This window comes from Scleropages formosus, chromosome 2 (genome assembly GCF_900964775.1).
Source record: "Scleropages formosus chromosome 2, fSclFor1.1, whole genome shotgun sequence".
Classification (NCBI taxonomy): Eukaryota; Metazoa; Chordata; class Actinopteri; order Osteoglossiformes; family Osteoglossidae; genus Scleropages; species Scleropages formosus.
This window is the reverse complement of record NC_041807.1, coordinates 27,685,582-27,698,267: the sequence shown is the minus strand read 5'-3', so window position 1 is coordinate 27,698,267 and position 12,686 is coordinate 27,685,582. Positions and strand designations below refer to the sequence as shown.

The 12,686-nt window shown below is 40.3% G+C and overlaps 1 protein-coding gene across 1 annotated transcript; it reads right to left on the bottom strand.

Moving 5' to 3' along the window:
- Positions 1-74: 74 nt before the first annotated feature.
- ogfr (opioid growth factor receptor) lies at positions 75-6,316 on the bottom strand. Its single transcript, XM_018756593.2, has 7 exons — positions 5,588-6,316; positions 3,535-3,603; positions 3,335-3,416; positions 3,170-3,248; positions 3,032-3,098; positions 2,803-2,951; positions 75-2,059 (listed from the first exon to the last, which is right to left on the bottom strand). Exons 1-7 carry the CDS (start codon positions 5,735-5,737, stop codon positions 898-900), a joined length of 1,758 nt encoding a protein of 585 aa, XP_018612109.2. The 5' UTR covers positions 5,738-6,316; the 3' UTR covers positions 75-897.
- Positions 6,317-12,686: the final 6,370 nt, after the last annotated feature.

Genomic DNA, 12,686 nt, shown 5'->3' with positions numbered 1-12,686 from the left:
CACAAGGAAACATGCTGAAATCTTTCATTCAGACTAATTCATGAGAAAAAAGAACCTCAAATTGCCATTTCAAATGACACATCATGGCCATACTGCGTGTATTTAATACAATCAAAAAGTCAACTACTTGGCTATTCTTCGCAATTCATACAATTAATTGGCAACATGTCATGGAAATGTTATGCACAACAATTCCTTAAAAACACTTAAAGTACAATCATGTGTTCATGTATGTATGTATGTATGTATGTATTTCATTATGTGAAGTACTTTTATTTTGTTGTACAGGCATATATGGCAAAGTAAAGGAATTATGCTGCTCATTTTTTATTTAAACAGTGCAAAAAACTGCATTCATGACATACTGGACAGTTTTCTGGTTAACAGATTAAAATTTTTTTTCTGAAACACAGAACATTTTCTATGATGTATTACACAAAATACTTTCAGCCTACAATGTGCAAAAACTGTACCGACAACCACATTTTTAACATTGTATTACAAGTCTCCCAGATAAGTTTTATCATGTTAAGTCCTGCTTTTCGACAAATTTGAACTCAGATGCCCCTGGCCAGCACTAGGCGGCTAAAGTCAAATGAACATCAGTCATGAAATGCATTACTCTATCCAGTTGATGAGAATAGCACAAATAAGTTAAAATCTGTTTCTCAAAAGGACAGAAGCAAACCTGGTCTTAGACAACAAGGACGTAAACAATGTAGCAATGAAAGTTTCAGGAAGTGGTCCACCATTTGCTAGGAACCAAGATGATCCCTTCAATATCTACTCTAAGGCGTGGAATACAATCAAAACTTATTTTCAGTAACTTCTTAACTACTTCATTGTAGGTCCAGGAAATTAATTCATGTATGGTATGTTCCTTCTGCTGCTCACAGCTCACAATCGACACAAATCCATGTGTATATTTTTTGAGGACTCAATGTCCATAACCTCACCACAGCCATGGCTGTCAGTTGAATTTGTCCGTTTATCCCTGGTCTCCACGTTTTCCTCTGACACCGTGACAGTGCTCTGCGTTAACAGGTTTGGACCATTGGTTGCCTCTTTATTTGCCACTTTTCCTGGATCGCTGGTCTTCTCCCCGTTACTGGTTGTAGTGAAAGCATCACCAAAATCAGTCCTGGGTTGTTTTTCTGCACGACCTTCTTCTGGAGGCGGGGAAATGGTTCCGCTACCTTCCCTGGCCAACCTGCGAGTCTCGGTGCTCATAGGGCAGTTTTGGAGCTGCCACTCATCGTGACCATCATCTGGGGACAGTGATCCATCCATTTCCACATCCTGGCTGTCTGGGAGCTCCTCTCCTGAGCCATTGCATGACATTGCAGCAATTCCTTCCCTTTTCTTCTTGCTTTGCTTTCCCATTCCATTTTCAGAGGCAACTGAACCCAGGTCTGTTGCTTTGCCCTTTTCTGACTTGCAGATGCTTTCCTTCATTTGGCAGCCATTTTTCCCTCCGTTGCTGTTTTCACAATCTGATTCTGTGCTGTTGGAGTGGTCAGTTTCTCCATTATCCAGTAACTGAGAGCCATCTGTGGACTCCTTCATTGGCGGTTCAGGGTCAACAGAAGATCCCTCCTGTAACATGCCTGAGTCAACACTCTCTTCATCCACAACCTGCTTTTGAACCTCCATGGTGTCAGTAGTCTTCTCTTCCCCACGGGCATTCCCAGCCTCAATGTCCTTGATGTTGCTCTTTGACCGACCTTCATCTGCTGTAAAGCTGTCTTTGCTGCTGGCTGCCTCCTGTTTTTTCTCTGACTTTTTCTTCAGACGCTTCTGAATCCTTCTGGGACACCAAACAAATTTGTCCTTGGGCTCATAGTGCTGAAAAGCAAATTTTATAAGGTTCCGCCTCTCTTTCTTGTTCCGGACAGCAAACAGGAAGTAGTCCAGCACACTGCGCTTCACTGTGCTGAGGTTCTTCCGGACCAACGTCTCTTCCAGGAAGAAACGCACTAGTGGAGCCTGGTAGTGCTCAAATCCCAGCTCCCCCAGACTCTTTAGGATACGGGTGATGCGCAAGTTGTTGTGCATGTTTCTGTCAAGAAAAGAACAACAAATTTAAACCAAATACATGTATTCACATTAATCTTGTGGTTTCAAACCTTTCCCCATTTATTTGCCCCAGATCTCAGTTGAAAGTATTGTAGTCTCTATTAATGGAGACATTGTCTGTCAGCATCAGTGATTTTTTTTTGTTGCAACAATTGAAATCCTTGGACCTCAAAACTTATTAATTTCAGAGCATACACAAACCACCTGAGATAAAGGAATTCAAAATTAAATGCAGCAAGGAAGGTGTAATTATAAGGGTTTTGTAAGATCAAAAATCTGAAACTGAGCCAGAAAAAAAAGGAATAAATGATCACAAGGGAGAGCCCTAGCAGGTTAACTAATTCTTTTCATTTATTACTTTGCCCTTCTAAGAGAAAATGGAAAATATTTTTTCATACAAATGTATTGATTTTAATTCTGAAGTGCACTTGCTATAAATCAGTGTGGTTTCTTTAGGCACTACTAGTGTCTTGATGCGGAGTACAAAACCCAGCATCAAGACTACACAGTCAGCCAAAATCTTTGTGTATGATGTGCAAACACTGGATATCTTACAGTCAAAGTAACCGCCCTCCTTTGAATAGAAAAATGGTAACCGTCATCTGCTGCTTCAATTATTTCCATCAAAATTAGCAAGCAAGAGACAAACTGTAGACTGAGATGCATAACTTTTTGCGTGGTGAGAAAAAGCATCTTTCAGCAACTTGTTTCAGAGCCTGCACTGACCGTTCAAGATTGGCAAATCTCTCCCTCCAGTTATCAGCACGTTTTACTTCTCCTGTCTCCTTGTTGAGCAGCTGTATGCCATAGAAACCCAGCATAAGCTCATAGGATTCCACCAGCCTCCGCTTTGCCTCCTCATTTTTACGGAACTCCTGTGAAAAAACAGCAGCTCAGACTGGACAGTATGAACATTACGTTACGGTGGTATACTTTACTGGTGGACCTCGCATACCTGGATCTCCCTCTTGGTAAGTTCACTAGCCATGTAGTTCACTCCAGGTTCTCGAAGGGGAAACAACCTAATGACATTTTAAATTGAGTTAATGTGAAGATATGACATTTTAAAAATTTCTAAATGTGTATTTCTTACCATTGAATATAGGAATGGACTCTCTCCAATCTTTTATAATCGGTCTTCCATTCTTTGTGAAAAGCTTCTATTGAGACCTCTAAAGGAACGGACATAACACAAAGCATTGGACAGCAGTAATTAAATATTTTTTAAAATCTAATTTGCACTTCCTTAGTAACGCACCATCAGGAGATGAAGTGATTTCATTCAGATAAAATTTCAAATTATTCATCCTTTCCTCTTGACATTCATCTTCACTGATATTCTATGAAGGAAAACAAGAAGGGGAAGATTGAAAAAATAGTGGTGAGCTTCTGCAGTTACACATCCTTGACTACAGTACACACAATATTGACTAATTTACATATAATCATATGACTTACTGGATATCCTCTTCTATAGTTCTGCATGTCCTTTGCAGCACGGAGGTTTCTTGATGATGGATTTGACCACTGCAAAAGAGCAAAGGATTCCAATAATTTTATAAAACAAGCATAGACTTTGCTATATACTAGCATAAAAGGTCATGCTATATTATATGTTAAGGGCTAAAATGGGTGGACATGTTTGAATGTTTATTTTTAAAAGTAACAACTTTCAGCAAAACATAAATTCTTAAACTGAATATGACTTCAGAACAGCTTCAGTTTTTCCTTGAATACTGTCATATAAAACGATGTGCAATAGGATATTGGGACAATCCTCCAAAAGCCTGGAGGTTTTCGGAAAGATGAAGGAAGTGGACACCTACTCCATGATCCAACTTCCAACAAAAAGGTTGACTGATGTCTAAAATCTGTTTAGCACTGAATAGGGGGGTATTGCAGTCTTAGAATATGGGAATATTGTGAGGAAATGGTGTTTTCTCCATAGGATGTCCTAGTAATCTGTTTCCAAATTTCTTGGCCACTACACACGATCACATGAGGCAATGATTGGATCCAGTGACTCCCATGACGTGGCTGGTCATGCTGTTACTGATCTACACCTATACCATTTCTGGGATACACCATCATGATTTTCAAAACTATTACCCTGGGGCTTTGGACAAAAGTCTCTGCTAAATTAATAAATGCAAATTATTTTGCAGGTTCACGCTGCTTTAGACACCCATATATTAATGAGCTCAATGTCAGACACATGAGTGGCATTCAACTTAATATGTCTACTTTGTAGCTTAGGAGCTATTTTTCAGGTTTAGTTACTTAAAAATCAGGCTTAAAATGGCTTTTACATTAAAGATTATTATATCAGGAAAAACATACGGAATTGCACCTACATGCAACGAAATCAGTATATGTTTACAGAGATGTTTATTGAAACCGTAATAATGTTAACATGCACACACGCATAGGTCATTTTATTTGGGAAATATTAACATTTAATAAAACGAGAATATGAGTGATGCCTCCATTATGATGGTGAATGGGAACAGGGAGACTGGGATATCCAAATGGGTTTTATCACACATAAATGAGATTCCTTCGGTTTGCCAGAAAACCACGGGCACTGACAGGAATTCCTGTACTAACTGACACATTGGTGCATTAAAACGGGAATAAATGTTTTTTTTTTTTTTTTTTGTTTTTAATACCTAGGGAGAGCAACTGTCTGGATGGAGCCATGCAGAAATACAACAAGCACAGCAGACTGAAGACAATCCGCCAGAGAAACAGACAGTCACAGAGCTCAGCAAATGAAGTCTTACTGATCGATGGGGAACATGAAGGCTTGTAAACGTTTCTCCATAATGAAAACGGATATTATGAAACGCTTTAAAAAATACAAGACTCAGTTAGTAATACCACTTTTAGTTTACAGAGCCTGCGCTACACTCCATCATCAATATATTTCTTATTACACAGCGATAGCTATGAATGAAGCATAATGAAGCACACGTAGTAGAGCCTAGTAACTGAAATTAAGTGGTCGGGACCAGAGGAATGACAAGATTTCCAATCTAAAAGATCTGAACAGTAAATGATGGAGGGAAAGCACACACTTCCGGAGGACGACACGACAGCGCTTCACGGGCGCCGACGCCGGTGTAATTGTTTAACAAACGCTACGAAACTGGACAAAAAAAGCTTAAAAAAAAAAAAGTACTCCGCGTTTACATCATTACTTTTACTAACACAAATCTGTCAGAGTAATTTCCAGAAGTGATTCTGCGTTAACAATCTCGAAGATGCTCCTGTACTAGCTACTAGCTAGGCAGCGAACGCTGCGAGCCGGGCTGCAGACAATGGACGGTGTCGCGAGCTGCGGGCAACGGGAGCGCGCGGAGCCCGGAAACGGGTATCGTGTGACAGCAGAACGGCACGCGCTGTGAAAGAAAGAAACACCGGCGGCGGCGATACCCGTAGCCTAAGGGGAAGGGAAGGAAAGGAAAGGGAAGGGGAGGGCATGCAATGGACGCGAGACGGGGATACGTACGAATCCCCACGACTTCTGGCTCTTGTCGTGGCCGGAGCGCCGCGGCGTGCTCTCCGCCAACTCGTCGGCGTCGCTCTCCGTGTCCCACGTCGAGTCGTAATCGCACACTAAATCGTCCTCCATGGCTGAGACGAAGCCGCGATCCGGCATCAGAGGGAGAGCGAGAGAGAGAGAGAGAGAGAGAGAGAGCGAAAAAGTACGGTTAGAATCGCAGCTGGAAGAAGCGAGCTGTCCGAGGGGTCCGGCGCGCGGAAGCAGCGTGCGGCCTGGGGAGCGCGCAGCCCGGCAGGTCCATCGGGGGCGGAGTAGGGCGACTGCGATCAGCCCGCACAGCGCGAACCAAACACGGCCTCTCTCTTCTATTGTCCTCTGTTTCCCCACCGTACTTACTAAACTCCAAAAAGAGAGACGCGTTTAAAATATTAAGAGAGATATTTCCGAGAGCTCATGATGATGCAGGCGAACACAAACAGTCAGGAGCGCTGCTTAAATCCACCCACGGCACGATGATCGAAGTCGCCCCGGGCCTCGGGGGCTGCAGCATCCTCACAGTTTTATATATAAGGTTTTGGCCCGTTGTATTTATGGAATACGATGTAATAATTAAAAATGAAATGACGGGAAAGGTCGAAACAGTTTCGAGTTTTATTATTTAATGATATTATTTGTATCCATTTTCATTTGCCTATGACAACCGATGCAGAGATATGATGGCAAATCTGCCCTTGTGTTTCTGGGAAGTTATAAATATTTCTGAAGTCAAACCTCAGTCTGTTGTTTCCTTTGTGCTGCCGTGTTTGTGTACAGCTGGGTCCCCGTTATACGCGGCTGTTTCTCAAGTTACGTCTCACTCCTAATCCGTGTCCCGTCGTTGTCTCGCAGTGTAGGACACTGATTTACCTCGCAGACAGCGTCGTTTCGCACAAAGAAAGAGGGACTCGTTTTAGCCAATAAATAAATGCAAAAATAAACGTGCTTTTACGTTTTCCTTTAAAATTTCTTTTATGATTGTAAGGTGTTTCTGAGGATAACACTGGACAAAGCCGTAATGATGATAATATTATTTCTGCACTGCATTTCACGTTCGTAGAACAGCAAGAAAGACTCAAGAGGCTTGTTGTCGCTGCTGCTCGATTCACCGAGTTATAAGTGTACGTACAGCGTCGCAAAGAGCTATTTAACTGTAAAAATCATGCAAAGTGTTGAAGCACCTTTGCCTTTTCATTTTAAATAGCAACTGACTGTTTTTGCATTTCGTATTGGTAAGCCTCAAGCGCCAGTCCTCATTAATGATTAAGAAACGAAAAAGGCACGAAAAACTTTTCTTTGCCCCATGATTCTTTAAAAGCAAGGTGAATACTGCTGAATAGATACATTTACATTTTATAAAGTAACAAGCTTATAAAAGATATCCATTAAAATATATGTATATTGTCATTTAATTTTAAAATAAAGCCAAAGCACTCGGCTTCACTTATGAAGTCATTTATACAGTGATATGTGTCTATGTCTATGTGTTGATTAGTTATATGGGACAGCAGCTGATATAATTAAGGGATTGATTTTTTTTTAAGTTCAAGCTAAGGTCACTCAATGCAGGATGGATGTTGAAATTCATCTTTCCTTCATGTGAATGGCTTAAACTGGAGCTTCTATGTAATCGATCAACAAAATGTCCTTTGGAAAAGCTAATAGTTTTTTTTTTTTTTTTTTTTTTTGCAAATAAACCAGGGTAGCTGATCGCATAGTGATTTGAACCATGGCCCTATAATAAAATGAGCCAAGTCTCAATCTTACCGCCTTCTGTAGCACCCTACCGCAAGACACTTGCACTGAACTATTCCTGTAAAAATTATCCAGCTGTATAAAGTGGCTAGTTCACGGTAAGCAACTTAGAATACAAACCTAATTTTGTAAGTGGCATCAGATAAATAAAACTATTCTCACAGTACTTTGCTTGAGTTTAATGTACATATACTAATAACTAGAGAACAACACCTTAACGTGCCGGTTTCCTGACTAGCGATAGAAATGTGTGTAATTGTCTCTGCCACCCTGATGTACTGTTTTGGAGCTCAGTTTGTTGGAGCTCTCTAACATCACTCTCTGCTGATGGAACAGACACCCAACATCTGTCACAACAGCTATATAACCTCCTTCTAACACCCCGAGTGCACGTGCACCATTCGACTGGTTGTCTGTATTAGCAGCATTCAACTTTTAGATTAGTGTCCTGTCTGTTTGTTGCAATCTGAACAGCTGCCCAGGGTACGAAAGAGTGCAACATATACTATCTATGGTACCCCAGAGTGAAAACCTTAGCTGAAGGAGAAGTTACTCTGTTCTTTACGTAGGCGTTCTGTAGCCAGATTTACTACATGGGTATCCATGGGAGACATACAAAAAAGGGTGCCAAAGAAAAAGAAATGTGAAATGACGTTACATAAACTAGCTGTGGTGGAAAGCTGTTAGAGCATCTGTCAGTACTTCTAAATTACCTCTTGAAACTCTTACAATGCACACCTAGCACTTGCAAAGTTACCAGTTTCTGTCAAACTCGATTTGTGTAAACATATGCAAAAAAAGGATGCATGAATCAAGTCTCAACACACTTCTGTGTTATTAAATGTCATATTTTAAAGGCAGTATTTGTTAACATAGCAATGTAGTGAGGCTCCCACTGTCTTGTTTATATGCTTAAATGGATATTACACTGTTGAAAATGAGGCCATGACAAGGAAGATATGGTGACAAGCAGTTTAATGGGATATTTTTTTTTTAGTTATTTAGAAGAGAAGCAGATAAAGTGCTATACGTTCTAGCATACACCAGGCAGTAATATGACAAACTGCTTTTTTATTAAATTCCTTCCCATCTCTTTATATTCATCAGCTGAAATGTGACTGGTAGCCAACCTCTCTTTAGGTCTCAGTTTTTTTAAAAGTATTTTGTCTTCGCCGCGGTACTGCTCTAGCACTACCATGAGGATGTAGCAGAGTCTGACCTAGGAAAAGTGAGTGTGGAATGTGGCGTTTAAGTGAGACCCTCTGAGACCCTTGATGTTGATGAAATGGCTCTTGCACAGCTATCTGGTCTCCAGTCAGAAGAGCATTGAAGAGCATGGTATCCAGCTTCTTCTGTAACTGCACCAAGATCCGTGTTTTCTTTTCATCATTAGAGCATTAATACATAGTAGGAAAACTCTGGTTATATCATGAAAAATGATTGACTGCACCCAGTGAAGGAAACCCCGTTTACCTCATTGATTCTGATGCTCGTTGTACTAACTTCATCTAACTTTAGTGAGTCTTGTGGGCTTTACTGTTCTAAAATGAATGGGGGGGGGGCACAGTGGGTTTGGCCTGGGCCTGGTCTGTGGTGGATCTGGGGTTCGAGTCCTGTTTAGGGTGCCATGTGGCGGACTGGCGTCCCATCCGTGGTGTGTCCCCTCCCCTTCAGCCCTGCGGCCCCTGTTGCTGGGTTAGGCTCAGGTTTGCTGCGACCCCACTTAGGACAAGTGGCTGTAGACATTGTGTGTGTGTGTGTTGAAAAGTGTACAGTTAGGTTGAACATAATTTCAGGAGGCCATGAACAAAATCTCCACCAAACAGAGAAGATATAGGGAGACACAGCAGTGTTCCAGGCTGTGTAATGTGCCCACGATGAAGAATCGAGACAGTAAATATCCTTCCAAATTGCAGACCCAGTGGACACTGCAAGGCTACTGAGACCAGCTTATTCCAGCAAGGTGAGCTGCCATAAGATTGCTGGGTGTAATCTCATGGTCTGGGACAGATTTCCAGCTGATGGAGGCATCTGAAACACTCATGAAACACTCAGAGAAGTGAATGGTTTACACTAAAATATCTTCACCCAAACTCTGCAGACCCTGTAAACAAACGTGCTTTACACAGAGTGTGCTTTGTCACAAAAACATAGGCACCTGTCAGAATACGAGGGGAAATTGCAAATGCACATTTGACTTTTTTTAAGGAGGAATAAACAGAAAAACAAGTTTTACTGTCTCCGCACGACTCCACACATTCCCTTACTGTGCAGTCATATATCACAGTTTTACCTTTTCTTATAATAAATGATTGGTTGCTTCTTTGCTTCTGCAACTGGTTGGCATATAGAAATGAAGCTAAAGACAGTGAAGCCCTCAGAGGGTAATTGAGTGAAAGAGACAAACTGTGTGAAAAAACGTTGCACCCTTTGGGGTCAATTGCTGACAGTTAATCTTCCACCTTAATGGGCTGTGAACTGTAAACTTTATAGCTTTTGAATTGGTTCATATCTATGCTTTCCACAAACACTCAGCCATTACATTCTATGCTTGCGGCTGTTACCATGGAGTCCAGCAAGTAACATAGTGCAGATTATACAGTATATTACCCATTGCACCTTGCAATGGAGTTTTCCTTCTGAAATTTAAGTACATTACTCTTATGATGGCTGGTATCTCTTTTTAAAAAGGCACCATTTACTTGACTTGCGGTCTTCACCGAACACAAACCTGTTCATTACAGTTTGCATTGCTCAGCACAACTTCTTATACACCTACTAATTACTCCAGGTGGATTGTTATGAAACCTGTAGGCTACTAGACAAGTTTAGAACCTCATTCTTATGGTCCCATGGTGTTCTTGAATAATAGCCCCAGAGCTTTTCCATGATTATAACATATCAGTTGTGTGCGGGTGTAAAATCTTGTTGTCTCCTATGAGAGGGAATGCTGTCTTGGAGGCCCCCCACTCTGGGCTGCTATTTTTGTCTCAGTTACTGTGGAAACTGAAGGGATACAACAGCTTCCTGCATTTAGAGCTGGTTTGACTGGCACAGCTGGTTCATTTCAGCTCATTCATTTCTGCTTCATCTGAAAGTATATTTAACTCTTAGAAAGGAAATCTCTGTGCTGTTTGTGGAAAATGCAACTTAAATTTTGTGCCTTAAATTTCATATATAATACACAGTATGGTTTAATGTTTTATATGGAGCTATACTTATATGAGAAGTTTCCCACACAATATTTTGCACAGTTTATTAAAGAATGATACTTATTTGTCTTTATGAAATCCATATACAGTAAACATGAAATGCACTATTACTATTACTATTGTTATCCATCCATACAGCCATTATAATTTGTTATCCATAATAACCTCTTACGCGGTGAAGGGTTGCAATGGGCCTACACCACAAACGTTGGTTGTGAGACAATACACCTCGGATGGGATACCAGTCCATAAGAATCAAACATACACTCACACATACACAAACTGAGACTCATCAGCTCACCTGAAAACCATGTCTATAGACTGTGGGAGGAAACCCATATGAACACAGGAAGAATATGCAAAATCCACACAATCTGAGCCAGATTAAAATCCATGTCCATACCTGCAGCCCAGGAGCTCTAAGACACAAATGCTGCCTGCTGGCCCACTGTTCCACCCATTCATTATTATTATTATTATTATTTTCCCTGGTAAAGCTACTGTGGCACCCACTTTCGAAGACTATACATTGTAAACTTACATCTGATTTATTTTCTCACACAATTATAAACAATAAAGATATGTATACTGCATCAGTGCTGTTATGTATATATTATTTGCAGAGCACAGCATCTTTTTAAGTGGTGCTGTTTGATGGTCCCACTCATGAATGTTCCAAATCTGAAAGTTTGAGGGTCCTTAGTTATAGCTCTATTTCCACCATTTGGCACCAAGAAAGAGACCTTAGGCAAACAGCAAGGGTGTGGAATGGGACATCATTAAGTAATAACAATATAACTCACAAGAGGCCCAAAATCAAAAAGTGTTTTAATTCTTAGTTTTTGCTCTGATGTGGTGGAATCAGCTCCCTCTATTCCTTAGAACTGCCAAATCCCTCCCAGCATTCACGAAGGTTCTCAAAAGATTTCTTTTGGTCCCACTTCTCTCCAGATCTTGTAACAGCTTCATGAATTTGCATCAAACATCTGTCAGAATCATCTTGTATTTCCTATCGGACATAAATGTGAATGTATACGTGCTGGCTTCCCAACTTAGAAACACAATTTGAATGTATGTTCTTAGCTTGATTTGTTAGTAACTCCAGATTTATTACTGGTAGTCAGTAGAAGCTACATAATATAGATGACTCTCCATTTATTCATGAATTAGGTCCCGTAATACCTTAGTTAAATCAGCAGAAAATAAAATACTCTGTGACACTTATATTCATACATTTGCTCTCAATAACCTCCATTTCAGTGCAAAGTTTGCCATTTTTATTACTGACCACTGACACTCAGAAATACCAGATGTGAACTGTAAACTCTGTGGAACTGAATAAAATGAAGGGGTCCTGCTCTCCAATTCTGTTTTTATTTGTATGTTTTACCACCAACTAGTGTCTGGACTCTGAAACACAGGGTGCATTTGCTCTGCATTAGACAAAAATTTTAGAAAATGGAAAAACAATGAAAAATCAAAAAATAAAATGGAAAATTTACAAAAATATCCCTTCCACAAGAACTCAGTAAATTGAGTCTATATACTGCTTAGAAGTGAAACATCACCATTATTTTACCTGTGCAATTCCAGACTGGAATCAACCCCCTGATTAAACTAACCAAACTCCTAGAAAATGATGCCAGAGTACATTACATTAACAATTATCGTAACAAGATGGTGCAACAAGTAGTGGCCTTGTTGCCCTGCAGGGTGAGAGGACATGGGTTCAGTCCCCACTCAGTCTGACAAATTTACATGTTCTCTCTGTGTTTGAATGGGTTTGCTCTAGTTTCCTCCCATACTCTAAAAACATGTGTTTCAAATAAACTGATGACTCTAAATCTTCCACCGTGTGTGTTGCTGTGCTGTATGGATGAGTGATTGACTGTAGATAGTGTATCTAACACTGTAAATTTCTTTAGATGAAAAGCAATTAGATTGATACTACGTAGTATTCATTGTAAGTTGCTTTGGAGAAAAGTGTCTGCTAAATGAATAAAACAAAATTACTGACAACTAAGTTTCATAGACAGTTTATTTACGGAAAACAAAATAAAGTCAGAGTTGGGTGAACAAGAAACATTTTTTTTAAATATTGA

Excerpts from the sequence above, each read along its gene's own strand:
- ogfr (XM_018756593.2), bottom strand. The coding sequence starts at position 5,737 with ATGCCGGATCGCGGCTTCGTCTCAGCCATGGAGGACGATTTAGTGTGC. Across the intron at positions 3,604-5,587 it reads GCCAGAAGTCGTGGGGATTC|TGGTCAAATCCATCATCAAG; the intron begins GTACGTATCCCC and ends GCTCTTTTGCAG. Across the intron at positions 3,249-3,334 it reads AATCACTTCATCTCCTGATG|AGGTCTCAATAGAAGCTTTT; the intron begins GTGCGTTACTAA and ends CCGTTCCTTTAG.